The sequence below is a fragment of the Paramormyrops kingsleyae genome, chromosome 6 (assembly GCF_048594095.1).
Source record: "Paramormyrops kingsleyae isolate MSU_618 chromosome 6, PKINGS_0.4, whole genome shotgun sequence".
NCBI classification, from domain to species: Eukaryota; Metazoa; Chordata; class Actinopteri; order Osteoglossiformes; family Mormyridae; genus Paramormyrops; species Paramormyrops kingsleyae.
The window spans coordinates 36,075,514-36,090,065 of record NC_132802.1 but is presented as its reverse complement, the minus strand read 5'-3'; the positions used below and the strand labels follow the sequence as shown (position 1 = coordinate 36,090,065).

General features: G+C 43.3%; 2 protein-coding genes across 2 annotated transcripts; one reads left to right on the top strand and one right to left on the bottom strand.

Moving 5' to 3' along the window:
• Window positions 1–1,043: 1,043 nt before the first annotated feature.
• On the top strand, window positions 1,044–3,003 carry mrps25 (mitochondrial ribosomal protein S25). Its single transcript, XM_023819333.2, has 4 exons — window positions 1,044–1,273; window positions 1,413–1,519; window positions 1,847–1,934; window positions 2,225–3,003. The coding sequence occupies exons 1-4, from the start codon at window positions 1,140–1,142 to the stop codon at window positions 2,412–2,414; spliced, it is 519 nt and encodes a 172-aa protein (XP_023675101.1). The 5' UTR covers window positions 1,044–1,139; the 3' UTR covers window positions 2,415–3,003.
• On the bottom strand, window positions 2,694–11,620 carry rbsn (rabenosyn, RAB effector). The gene is made up of 12 exons (XM_023819332.2): window positions 11,492–11,620; window positions 9,105–9,408; window positions 8,881–9,015; window positions 8,278–8,378; window positions 7,391–7,436; window positions 7,093–7,254; window positions 5,249–5,505; window positions 5,093–5,163; window positions 4,925–5,011; window positions 4,740–4,842; window positions 4,537–4,641; window positions 2,694–4,428 (listed from the first exon to the last, which is right to left on the bottom strand). The coding sequence occupies exons 2-12, from the start codon at window positions 9,265–9,267 to the stop codon at window positions 3,424–3,426; spliced, it is 2,235 nt and encodes a 744-aa protein (XP_023675100.1). The 5' UTR covers window positions 9,268–9,408; window positions 11,492–11,620; the 3' UTR covers window positions 2,694–3,423.
• Between the last annotated feature and the right edge of the window lie 2,932 nt (window positions 11,621–14,552).

The window sequence follows — 14,552 nt, the reverse complement described above, 5'->3', positions numbered from 1 at the left end:
CAATGGGCAGTTTATTAGGTGCACCTGTGGTTTGCATCACAAAGCAGGATTTCTTGCTTACCCGAATAACTTGATGGATTTAAGGTATCCCTTCATCTTTGCTCACTTACATTTAGCCCAGACTATCTCAAGTCTGACTAAATAGCTGGCTAAGCAAGATATCCTACTTTGTGATACAGGCCCCTGCTAGTTAATGCTAACGGCCGGCTCCTCCAAACAACAAATCATGTGGCATAGTTAATGATCTGAGTCAACAAAAACAACAGCTCGGTACAATAGCTTCCTTCCTGCAGAATGGCTTCTCTGAATGACCTCTGGCAAAGTGGACCATACACATTACTAGCTAGATGAACTTAAGTGGCCACTGAGTGAGTGTTGCATAAAGGCTTATTGGCTTGAGTCTCTCCTCCCGGTGGGTCAGATTCCTGTCAGGTGTAATAGCATAATATGAGAAGAATATTGAGGAAAAATACCACTCCCCTTCTGCTTAGAAGAACATTATCATTAAATCAAAAAACCTGACAAAGACCTATGCTGTTCATTTGTCCTGTTTTGAGACTACAGCTACACACAGTCTGAAATGTAAGTGCCTTTCACATTAACCTTGGTGAAATGCTTCTGTTCCTTGCAAAGGGAGAAACAAGTCACTGGGTGCTTTGATGAGGTGTTGTGGGTCGCTGCATTTAATTGAGTGTTTCATCCAGAAAAATCTGGATAAGGCGATAAAATTATAAACATTTGAACATTTTTCATCACAAAAGTTGAGGTCAAAAGAGAATTCAACATAGTATGTGAATGAACAACATAGTCCATTTGAGAATATTATGGATACTGTGATGTCTTCAAGGCAGCTACGTATTAAGAGACTGTTTTGTAATACGCCAAGGTAGAAAGCCCTGAGGAGATGATTTCAAGACCTGGGGTGAAATTATTGCTTGGAATTTTCGGATGAGGAGACTCGGACGACAGATCTCACGAGTATTAATATGTTCCATCTCCAGTCCAATAGGTGGCAGCATTGTACTTTTTGGTAGGTTTAAAAACGTCTTATAGCGCTACCGAAGAAGAGTGGTTTGGGAAATGTGCATTAGGTCTTCATGCTGCAGCTGGTAATGAGGGAATAAGTGTGTTTTTTAGCCATGCCTATGAAAGGACGGTTCCCCATTCGGAGAACCTTGGAGTACCTTCAAAAAGGAGATGTTGTCTTTAAGAATTTTGTAAAAATCATGACGGTTAATTATAACACGCACGGAGAGCTGAGTGAGGGGGCAAGGTCAGTGTTATTCGTGCAAGGATGACGGTCAGCAATAGCACCGTTTTCGGAGTGTGCCGAATTTTGCTATTCTGGATTGCAGCAGTACCATTGTTTGAACTGTGCGCTAACTGATTTCATGTGTGTTTTGCCTTTGTAGGAAGTTCGTGTTTTTTAAAATCCCTCAAATTCAATACAAAAATCCATGGGTCCAAATCTTGATGTTCAAGAATATGACGCCATCGCCGTTCCTAAAGTTTTACCTTGGTACGTATGTATGTATGTACGTACGTACGTACGTACGTATGTATGTATGTATGTATGTATGTATGTATGTACGTACGTACGTACGTACGTACGTACGTACGTACAATGTGTGTGTACGTAAGTATACATGTACGCAAGCGGTTGTTGTGTAGTGCCAATTAATGAGATTGCGTGTCGTGGGATTGTTCAGGAAGACCGCAGTCATATTAATTACCTAAGACCTGGCGATAATAAAGCGCCAAGATATTGCAAGCATGTTTTTCTAGTCAGTTATAAGAAATAAAATAGAAAAAGCCTAAGGTCTCACTACAGTAATTCCTGTTCCAGATGATGGGGAGCAAGTTTTGGTGGATGTAGAGGGAAAAAATCACAATGAAATAACCCAGCACATCAATAAGATCGTTGGCAAGACACAGTAAGTACAAGTAGTAGCATGCAGTCCTTTAATGCTGGGACCTTAGATTGTGAGAGTCTCTAATGACCTGCTTGTAGTCTTAGGAAAAACAGTTTGTCATTTGTAATTCTGTTGGTTTTGGGCTGACATTGGACTTCTTTGTTTAATCATTGGTTGAAATTAACAGATGCTAGTGACACAGTATGAAGCTTTGAATTTGAATGTTCTAGTACCTCTCTGCACATTGTTTTTAGATAGGTGTCTATTTTTTTTGTCATTGTCTCCTCCTCCATTTGTCTTGGTCTCTTTAGAGAGGTCCTGCAGGCAGAGGCTCTGGCTGCCATGGTGACGTCGAACCCAGCCAACTTTGGGCACAGAAAGTACTGCCTGAGGGAGTGTCTGTGCGAGGTGGAGGGGCAGGTGCCATGTCCCGGCATAGTGCCTCTGCCCAAGGAGATGACGGGCAAGTACCGAAACCAGATGAAGGCGGGCCAGGAATGACGTTGGTACAGCAAGTCCCTTGTAGATATTGAACTCTGGTGGAATACGTTTTGTTTATGCACAATAAAAAAAAATGGACTTGTAAAAAGTTGCAGTATTTTCGGTCGACAACCATACCATCAATGTGTTCATATGTAAAAGTATTCCCCATGTTCCAAAGGTTTTAATCAGACATTTCAAGTTACAGGTTGAATTGTCAAAACGCATGAAATGGAAATTCAGTACACACTGAAATGTTGCACAAACAGGCCACCAACTCATTATGTAAAAAATTACAAGTTTGTTTTTGGGTGAGTTTTATTACCGCAGAATGCAACTTCTGATGAATGCAAAAATTAACACAGGTCACAGTCAAGAAAGTTACTTGTTTATCTATGTACAATTAACAGATTTACGTAAGAAACGTACAGTTCTTGGTTTATTCAAAATGCAGTAGTGTGTTTTAGTGGTGCATTGTGGGTAGTCAACATATCCTTTGGTTTATTAGTAGGATGTTTAACAAGGTTTTTAACAAGGATTGCAAACGGTATAATACTGCTACTCTGTATCAAATTAGTGTTAAATGTTGATGAATAAACCTGAAAAAGTGCAGAGTCCAATACTGTCACTCAAACTGTACACGTCACATCATTTACAGACTGTGAGATGATCTAAAGTTTTGACTGGGCCCTAGAAGAAGAGAGGAATTTTGCTGATATAATCAAATGGAAATCAAAATTTTAGGTCGAATGAATATTTGTGGAATTTGGGCATTCAGTGGCATTTGAACACTCACAATAGGAGAAATGTTTACTGTATTACCCTGTCTTCTGGCTGGTCGTCAAGACAAACATTACTTAACCCGCAATTTGCTTCTCCACATTCAAATCTTGATACAATAGCAACATCCTTCATGACAACTGTGGCATGCTGTTCATGATACTCCACCACAGGTAATAAGATGTATGAATGCCTACATGCCATCTGTGGTAGAGGGACTTGATTCAGTGTGTCTTCCTCCTCTGCTCCTTCAGTGTTTCTTCCTCCTCTGCTCCTTCAGAGTGTGCTGCAGTTCTCGCAGGTTTTCTGAGAGTAGCTCCACCTCATCCACACGGCCACTCAGCTTGGCGTCGAAAATATACGCGCGGATGTTGTCGATCTGCTGGAGCAGAAGCTCCTCTTCGATGACGTCCTCATCTGGCATGTCAAAGGGGTTTGTGGAGGCCCCTGCATGGACAGCTGAAGGTCTATCCTTGGTCTCACTACCTTCATCATCCTCATCATCAAAGGGGTTTAGCCCCCCTCCTGGGTCACCTGGGTTTGGTGACTGTTCCTCATCTTCATCGAAGGGATTGTACTCTTTCTTGCCATTGGGCATGTCCTTTTGAGCCTTTTCTTTCAGGATTTCCACGGCAAATGGGTTGGACAGGTCCTCCGCCAGGGGGCTGGAATCGTCGTCCTCGAAGGGATTGAGGGAGGCCCCAGACACGCTGCTCGGTTTCACAGTTTGGGCCGGCGGCGGCTCCTCCCAGCGTGACGACTGGGGAGGTGCCTGCTCCTGACCGGGGAGCTGATGGGAGCCCTTCACGGACTGGGTTTTGGAGGGAGGGCTGATCTTGGTCTTGCTGGTTTCCATGTACGTTTCGGTGTCCTCCTCTGCTTCCTCCTCCCAGCCCCATGCAGGCTGTGCCTCCTCCAGGCTCTCCTGCTCGGCCAGGCTCCTTGACAGCTCGATGGCCAGGTTGGTCTGCTGCTGGTCGTACTCGTCCTGCAGCTGCCGCAGGTTCTCCTCCAGCGTAGCTACCTCATCTACTCGCCGGGCGGCCCGGGCCTGCTTGATAAAGGACTGTATGTTGTCGATCTGCTGCAGCAGGGGGTCCTGGATGTTCTTCGTGTGCAGCGTGCTGGAGGACGGCAACCAGCCCCCAGCCTTGGTCATGGTGGGCTTGACCGGCTGGGGAGTCTCTCCGTTGGTACTGGGCACTGGCCTCGTCTTTTCCAACTCTGACCTCCGTTTTTGTGCCTCGAGAGCAGCCTAATGGTACAAAAAAAATCTTGAATTACTGCTGATTGATTTTGGGCAGCCCTGTGATCATGATCATCCTGTTTTATTTCAGATCGCTTAAAAAAAAACATTCCTCACCTGTTTCTCCTGCTGCACCTTCTTCTCAAGTTCTTGTTTCCTTTTCGCCTTTAGCTCTTCATATTTCTCTTTTGTTGGGAGAGACATTAATCCTAGCAGTTTCTCCTGAAATGCAATCAGAAACCTGTGTCGCCTGCAGACAGCTGCCCGAGTCTCACCGTAAACGTGCCCATTCAGTGTGGTCATGCCAGCATGAAACTCACCTGTATGAAGAGTGTAGCTGAGTAGCGGACCATCCTCTGCAGCTGCTGGCTCTTTGGGTGGGGTGGGGGTTCATCGTTCACTCCAAGGATGAGTATCTTCTTGCTGCAGGGGAGGAAATTTGAGCATTTTAAAGTGGCAACTAATCCCTTCATGTTGCTATACATTACCAATCTAACATCTGTACCTTAGAGCATCGATCAGTTCGTAGTACTTCTGGACTTCCATTCGTAGGCCGTTAGCGTGTTCTAGGTTGTACGTTGTCTCCCCAGAACTGCCAGTAAATAGAAGGACATGGGTTAACAAACACAAATCTAATAAAACGAGAATAAATTACAAAACAGGAGCGTCTCACTTCAGGGACTGTGCCATCTGTATATACTCCGGGGCCTTCTGCTCCACCTTATCTATGCAAAGCCTCAGCTTCTGATGGAGGACGATGGAAAAGGAGATGTTAGCATGGTGCGGAATGTGCTGAAAACGGTGGGCGATCTAGGGCAAGACCGCGAACCTCGTAGAGCCGGACGACGTCGGGCACATGCTCCTTCTCCTCCAGCCTCTCCTGCCTCTTGAGCAGGGCCTCCATGCAGTGCCGGCAGCAGCGGATGCGTTCCTCGTCCTTCTCCTCCAGCACAGAGCTCACGCTGCTCAGGCTGCTGATGCTGCCGCGCCGTGAGCCCTGCGTGCTGCCACCTGCTGGAGGGGACTGGGACTTTCCCGGGCTGCCCGAGACGCACAGGGCCTCCCGGGTGCCACTCGTCAGCTTGTCTGCTCCCAGCCCACCCAGAGAATAGAGGCATTAAGCGTCTTTGGTCTGTCACTCGTGCTCTGCATCAAACTTCAGCCATGAAATACGCAGTTTAAAATGTGACACTGGGTTCCATGTAGACATTCGTGCCCTTATATAACTAACTCGTTATACAAACCTCCCAAATGTCTATGCCTCAGTATATACAAGGCAATTTACCATCAAGTACTACCTTTTGATGTCTGTGGACCATTTTACTCCGTACAAGAATTGCAAAGATCGGTAAAACCAGTGGGAACATCCCCCACGATAAAATGATATGATAAAATACACTGCTCAAAAAAATTAAAGGAACACTTTGAAAACACATCAGATCTCAATGGGAAAAAAATCATGCTGGATATCTATATTGATATGGACTGGGTAATGTGTTAGGAATGAAAGGATGCCACATTGTTTGATGGAAATGAAAATTATCAACCTACAGTACAAAGGGCTGAATTCAAAGACACCCCGAAAATCAAAGTGAAAAAATAATGCGGCAGGCTGGTCCATTTTGCCGAAATTTTACTGCAGCAACTCAAAATCATACTCAGTAGTTTGTATGGCCCCCACGTGCTTGTATGCATGCCTGACAATGTCGGGGCATCCTCCTAATGAGACGACGGATGGTGTCCTGGGGGATCTCCTCCCAGTTCTGGACCAGGGCATCACTGAGCTCCTGGACAGTCTGAGGTGCAACCTGGTGCAGTCGGATGGACTGAAACATAATGTCCCAGAGGTGTTCTGTTGGATTTAGGTCAGGCGAGTGTGGGGGCCAGTCAATGCTATTAGTTCCTTCATCCTACAGTTCGCCTGCATACTCTCACCACATGAGGCCAGACATTGTCGTGCACCAGGAGGAACCCAGGACCCACTGCACTAGCATAGGGTCTGACAATGGATTTCATCCCGATACCCAATGACAGTCAAGGTGCTGTTGTCTAGCCTGTAGGGGTCTGTGTGTCCCTCCATGGATATGCCTCCCCTAACCATCACTGACCCACCACCAAACCGGTCATGCTGAACAATGTTACAGGCAGCATAAGGTTCTCCACGGCTTCTCCAGACCCTTTTACGTCTGTCACATGTGCTCAGGGTGAACCTGCTCTCATCTGTGAAAAGCACAGGGCACCAGTGACGGACCTGCCAATTCTGGTATTCTATGGCAAATGCCAATCGAGCTCCACAGTGCCGGGCAGTGAGCACAAGGCCCACAAGAGGACGTCGGACCCTCAGGCCACCCTCATGAAGTCTGTTTCTGATTGTTTGGTCAGAGACATGCACACCAGTGGCCTGCTGGAGGTCATTCTGTAGGGCTCTGGCAGTGCTCTTCCTGTTCCTCCTTGCACAAAGGAGCAGATACTGGTCCTACTTATGGGTTAAGAACCTTCTATGGCCCTGTCTAGCTCTCCTAGAGTAACTGCCTGTCTCCTGGAATCACCTCCATGCCAGGCTGGGGACCCACCATGCGGAGGATGTGGAGGTTTCTGTGTTAAGTCGCGGGAAGCATTCCAGTGTAGCACTGTGAGCTGCGCGGCCGTGTGCGAGCATGGCTGCTGACTCACATGCCAGGGGGAGGGGCACGAACTCCATGCATCTCTTGCACATGATGGAGCCGCAGAGGCGGCAGTGGTGCCGTCGGTTGCGCATGTTGAACCTGTTCCCACAGTCTGGGCAGAGTGGCACGTCGGAGTCGTTCACCCAGGAAACCACCGACTTCTCGATAGCTGCGTGGCGGGAAAACAGGTGGAGATGATTCAGGGGGCTACAATAGTACTGTGTCAGTAACGGGACAGGTTAGGCACAGGATGGCAGCATTTCTGAGTCTCATATATTCACAGAACCACCTAAAGCACGATTCACCTCTAATTTTGGCAGCGTCGGCACTGGTTCGGTCAAATGAAGTCAGCTGGGAAATTAAAACACAGTTCAATTAGTCAGGTTAAACAATTCAAATATATGGCATTTTTTTAATCCTGTTAAATGGAAAAGTTTATGACCACCACATGAAACAAATAATGTCAATTATCTAGTAATAAGAGTGGGTGTCAAGGTCTGGGATATACCAGATGATAAGTTAACACTCAGTACTTGTAGTTGACGTGTAGAATGCAGAAGAAATGGACAGGGATTCTGAGTGACTTTGACAAGGGCCACATTGATATGGCAAGACAACTGAGGCAGAGGATCCACAGCAAATCTTGTAGGGGTCAGCGGTGATGAGTATCTGCTGACAGCAGACCAAGGAGGGAAGAACCTCAATCTGCCAACAGGGTCTTCGGCGACCAAGATTTATTGATACGAAATGTAAATTATGTTTATCCCGTCTGGTATGAACCAAGAGAAGAGCTACTGTGACAAAAATTGCAGAATATATGAATAATTATGGCAGTAATACTGTATGTGGGGCTGGGAAGGTGTGGATGTTATTTGCTTCGTGTGGGGATGGTCATAATGTATGGACTCGTTGGTGAACATCAGGGTTATTCAAATCACAGGCCTCGAGGTCCGAGCTCTGCTGATTTTCCTGCCTTCCCTCACCTGTGTGCCAGGTGTGAAGCCTCTGTGGCCAATTAGAACCAGTAATTATTAAACTAACTACCTGGGAAAACTGAAAACAAGGCCTGGATTTGGAATGGAGGGCCAGATTTGAAAAGCCCTGGTGTACATAAATGCAGGTATGCATAGATAATCATATTTCCCTCAGATCAAAGTGCAGAACAGTAGTGAGGTGAATGATATCGACTCACTTTTTCTAATCTGATGACTAGCTTGTTGACCTCAATGACATAGTGGTCTATCCTCGCCGCCCTGTACTTCTTGAAGTTGTCGAGATGGCTCCTTGTCGCTCCTAGACATACGACGATGAAAGCTCATTTAGAAACATCATCCACACCCTTAAAATAAGGGTGTTATTTGGCCTATATAAATTGGGTTTTGGTTATGTTGTCCATTTGACTTCCTCTGCCGGCCCCTGAAGCATGAGTCTGGTTCCTCCCAAGGTTTCTTGCTACTAAGGAGTTTTTCCCTTGCCAGTGTCGCCTCTGGCTCGCTCACTGGGGGCTTTGGGCAGGGACAATGTAAAGCGCTTTGAGACAATGTAATGTTGCGAAAATGTGATATACAAATAAAATTGAACTGAGCTGAAAAGTTTTCTCTGTGTAAATATAAACCTGTAAAGAAGGGATGACATTAAGTCTTTGAAAAACCCTAAGTAGTCACCCTCATACCCAAAACCTTCTCTGCTTCAGTTTCCTTTAGGCTGTCAGTTAATGTTGTAGATATTTTGTTGGTCAGCATTAACCACATGCCCTAAAGTACCACCCTGCTGGTTCCCTCCCCCGTCGCCTCACCCAGCTCCTGAGGCTCCCACATGAAGGGGTCCACTCCCCCACAGTAGAAGGACTCGCCGCCCCCAGCATCAGCCCGCTCATCCCCATCCCGCCTCAGCAGCTTGTCTGTGGCCTTTTTTGCCTTCTGCACCAAGCCTGACACACAACAGAAACACACTGGTTGAGCCCTGGCTACGTCTTCAATGCTGCCCAATGAATGAAGGGGGCGACATGCTGCAGCTCACTCTTCAGCTGGCCCTTGACGTCACGGTCCTCGCCAGAATGCTCCCCCTCGTAATGATCCTGTAGCTGGTAGAAGGATTGCAGGTCCTTCAGACACAAGGGGCACAAGAAGCCCTCCTTCACCTCCCCCTGGCCCTCGAAGCACGCTGCATATCCCGACGCCATGCAGGAGGCGCCGTCGGGTCCGAGTGGAGCAGTAAGCGCAGGTCCCGATGGCAAACGGCCAGGCCACAGCTATCTCTCATGCTGCGTCCATCTGGGAGCAGTGCACAGCTCTCACATGCTCCAGGCCACTGCTCCCCAACCCTGCAACACACAGTGGAGGGATAGAGGTGATAAAATCATGTAATGGACCTGGGATCCCATCTGCCCTACCTGGCACCCTGTGATTTCTGACACACAGACTCACCATGGCCCTGTGCGGGAAAAGCTTTATGGAAATATGGATGGAACTTACTGAATAAGGTGTTTTGAGAGCTGGGAATAAAAAAAAACAACTAGCACTAAAAAGATGACATGCCACAGCTGACGTGTAATAATATATCTGTACAGATGCATTTTTAGACATGTATGATATTCAATGGATTTTATTTCCACTCTGATGAACTCCTTAAAAAAAATATCAGAACTTTTCTTGAATGACTCCTCAGAATGCCCATCAAATTTATGAAACTGCCATTCAGTTCAAAGAATAATGCTGATTTCAATGTGACCAGTGTGGAGATATTCCGAAGTGCCAAATGAAAGCTGCCCTGCAGTGACTTGCAACATCTGCAGTGCCAGTGATTCGTGAGACAGCAGCAGTAGAACTGCTTTAAAAAAAGGATTAATTTCTTAAAGCAAAAGGAAAGCATTTAGTGCAAAATGCCGATTTTACACAGTTCTATCAGGCAAAGAGAAAGAATCAGAAACCAAAATACTCTGAAAAGAAAAGGAGAACTTCTTTGAGACAGCAGCGTAAATAAAATCATTCCATTAGATGACCAGCCCAGCTCAGTATGAGATATTAATGTAGGCTTCCTCTAAATCATTGGTGACTTTTGGTACCTATTCATATTAGGGTTAGTGAATGTCAAAGCTGCTGCATACATCACATTCTAAGTAAAACTATAATTATTTGGACAGTTACACCCCTTTGGTAAGTGTTATTATTTACAAGAGATTTTTTATTTAAAGTATGGTCTGTATATTTTGGTATTCGTTAAAAATAAATTATTAAAAGAAAGCTGCGGTTCAGAAAATTACTTAAAAGTTACTGTTTTGCTAATGTTAATGTAGTTATAAACTGTAAAGGCAGTTTCACAAAAATGTCAGAACAGAACCGGATGAGAAGCAAAAAGTCTTGACTGAGACATCACTAGTATTAATAGCTTTATTGAAATGGAATTATAGTCCTTTAGAATACAGGTCCTTGGCAGCAGACAGGGTCAGGAAAATAGTAATCAAAGGCGCTGTCCAGTCTGTGCTGTTCACACAACATGCATCATTATAGTCTACGTAACTCATTGTTTTTTAATGAATTGGGACTTAGCTGTCATATCACTACCAGGAAGTCAATAAGGCACATTAACAGAATTGCAAAACAATGGCAAATGCCTTTATGACTTAAGCAAAAATTTATAAGCTACCATATGTGCAACACTAAGTGTCATAATATTATTATGTAGAAACAACACTTAAAATGTACACACAACCGCTCACCTAAAGCTAAATAATAATCAGAATTTTAATAAGAATACTATTAACAATAATATCATTTGTATTATTGTTACTGTTAGAAGAAAAAAAGAAATCTTATTTTTTGAAAAACAATGCACACCCATTAAACAAAAACTAACGCACCCAAATAAAGACCGAATGCTTTGTCAAATATGTCAGCAAGGAAATTTAGGAATATTATTTAATTTCTGGTTCTAGACTGCTAACAAGTCTAATCCATTTTAAGAACGAGTTTTCTAACAGTAGCTTTATTATGTAACAGATATAACTGCCAGAAATTAAAGCGTAAATAGTGGTCACTACTTAATATTCTACTCTGCAGACTACATCATTCATAATAAAGTCAGGTGTTGTATTTTTTGCCATCTGTAAAACAGAATGACTACTGCAGTCTACAGCTATAATTTGTGATAGGAAAACAACTGTCTTAAGTTTCAAGAAGGTTACTTATTTATACACGGCAACGACATAAACCAAAACTATCAAACTGTTATCAGACACTTTTGATGACAAACCAGTCCAAGCATACTGCTTATAAAACACAGCAAAGTAGCTAACTGGCTCATAAACGACACAAAACAGTAAGCTGACGGGATAAACTCCTTGGCATTTTCATAATTGAAGAACAACCATTTGAAAAGCAAGAAAAAAACAGTTAACATGTACTTACAGATTACAATACAAAGATTAACAATTCTTTCTAGAGAAGATAGCTGAATATCAGCTGAATATCTTCAACAATGCAGTCACAGCCCCACAGACTGATAAAAAGGTTACAGCCCTTCCCAGTCACATGATAAGTCACATGACTGTATCCTCGCTTCTATGTACGGTATTTCATGTAGGACAAACCGAACGAAACAGATATCGAACCCAATCTTGTTTCATTGTTCGCCTTAAAACATTAAGATATTAGGGCCCGTAGTATACGAAGGTTTAGATTGCACTTAGAAAGTATATTTTTATAGTCTACGTCTGCAAGAAAAAAATCACACTGCAAGAAGGTGACCTTTAAAAATATTTGAAAGAGATTTTGTAATCGTGTTTGTGAAAATTGTATTTATGAACATTGGCTCCTGCAACCCTAACGAGGGTAAGTAGTAAAAATATGGCTGGATTGGTGGACATTTTTAACCGTTCCAACAAAACAAAACGACATAGTTTTTCATTTATCAGACTTACTGGCATCAAGACTGGGAAGCTTTATTTTAAAGAAATGGTTTGATTCAGCTATAACTGATTTGTGTTAGGCACCCTTTAGACTAGACCTGGCCAATTATTTTCTGTGGAGGTCCAAATCCAAGCTTCACTATGTCAGCAGGGGCTGGTTTTTAATGATTATTTTCTTGTCCCATGAAAGCTGCAATAAAAGACTTGTTAGATTTCATTTTTCCCTTTTTTGAAAATACTTGCGGAAATCAAAAGAACTGTGCACTTTTCATGTTCAACTTAACTTGGGAAATTACAAAAACTTTACCTTTTTTAACTTTAATGATCGCAAAGGCTTTTGCTCAGGTCTGCTTTGGACTAGCATGGGATTCTGGGACATGCAAAATATACTCTATCAAATCTATATAAAAAAATAGTGTAGTTTTTTTTTTATAGCCATTTTCAATAGATGGGGCTTAAATAGACTTGCTCAAGGCTGTACTGTGCTTCAACTAAAATAAATGAACAATTACCAAACATTACAAAGCTTTTTGAGTTCAGGGTTACAGGGCTGGGGGGGTCCGTCACTAATATACAGTTGTGTGAAAAAATTAGGAATTAGGACACCCTATTAAATATTTAATTCTTTATTAAGAAATATCAAAATATCAATATTAAATCTTCTTTCAAATTATATCTCTAGATAAAGGTGATGTAATTGCATCACCTATGCAAAATTCACTTATTTAACAAAGATTAAATTAAAATTAAATTAAATTAACTAAGATGCCAATTCCTACTGAGGAAAAAGTTAGGACACCCTGTGCCCTAATAGCTAGCATTTCCCCCTTTGGTGTTTTGGTTCCCCATCTATCAATCTCTGACATCGACTGGCAGAAAGTTTTCCCCACTCTCCAGTGCAGAATTCCTTAAGCTGTGTGATGTTTGAAGGGTACCTTGCATGCACTTCCACTTCAAATCACCTCACAGCATTTAAATAGGATTCAGATCCAGGCTTTGACTTGACATTCCAGAACTCTCCTTTTTTTTTTTTTTTCTTGTAAGCCATTCCTTGGTAGATTTACTGAGATGTTTATGGTCATTGTCATTTGTGTGGTCCACTTCAACTTCAACTTCATTTTCACATAGTCCTCAAGCACCCTCTGATATGATGAAGAATTTATAGTGGATTCTATGATGGTGAGCTGGCCAGGTTCTGCTGCAGCAAAGCAGCCCCAAACCATGACATTTCCACCCCCATGCTTCGCAGTTGGTATGAGGTTTTTTTGCTCTATAGTTGTTTACGCCAAACATGTCCTCTGTTACTGCGCCCAGATAATTCCATTTCAGATTCATCTGTCCAAAGCACATTGTTCCAAAATTCCTGGTCTTTGTCTAGGTGGGTCTCTGGCAAACTTCAGTGTGGTCCAGATGTTTTTTTGACAGCAAGGGTTTCCTCAGTGTTGCTCTTGGGCTGAACTTGCTAGGACAGCCTGTCCTGGTCATGCTGGCAGTTGTTTTAAATGTTCTCCACTTGTAAATTATTTTCCGGACAGTGGAATGGCTGATTCCAAACTCTCTTCCCAGACTCATATGCATCTACAAGCTTCTTTCTGAAGGCCTCAGAGAGCTCTTTGGATCTCATCATGGTGATCCCACTCATTTCAACAATCAAGAGCAAACCAAACAAAATGTCTGTGGTTTAAATAAGAGAGGCTCCACCAAAAAGTTCTGTAACGATGTTCTAATCATTTTCCCCTGATATGGTGCCACCTGAATCTAATTCTAGGAATTTTAAATAGTGATGAATGTGAGGGTGTTCTAACTTTTTCCTCAGTGGAAATTAGCATCTTAGTTAATTTCTTTTCGTAAATATCTACACATATAATTTGAAAGAAGATTTAATACTGATATGTTGATATTTCTTAATAAAGAAATAAATATTTCATTGGGTGTCCTAATGACTGTATATCCCCCATGTTCAGTCACAATCATAGTAGCTGCATTATGCTCACTTCACTCAATGTGAGTCGATATCAAGTATTATCATGAGAACCTCTTCGTATGATAGCTGTTCACTTTCAAAAGTTAAGGCTCTGAGGTCATTTCTTGTGAACGCAACTTAAGCATCAATAGCATAAAATTTCCACAAGCAACTAAAGCAGTGTTTCTCAACCCAGTCCTCAGCGAACCCCAGCCAGTCCACGTTTTTGTTCCCTCCCAGCGCACCTGTACCAGCTATTCGGTGTTCCTGATTGGCTGGGAACTGGGAGGGAGCAAAAACGTGGACTGGCTGGGGTTCCCTGAGGACTGGGTTGAGAAACACTGAACTAAAGTCTGCAGACTTCACTTTACAGTTGTCAGAAAATATTGATGTGATGCTGGATAGATTCAAAATTCTTAAGTAGTTACTTGTTTTTACCCACCAAGAACCATCATAGGTAAACTGAGTATACTGTGTATGGGTGTGAGTATGTGTATCCTGTGATGGACTGGCATCCCATCCTGGGTGTCGCCTTGTGCCCTGTGCTTATGATGGGCTCCAGACTCCCTGTGACCCTGTTTAGCAGTGTTTCTTAACC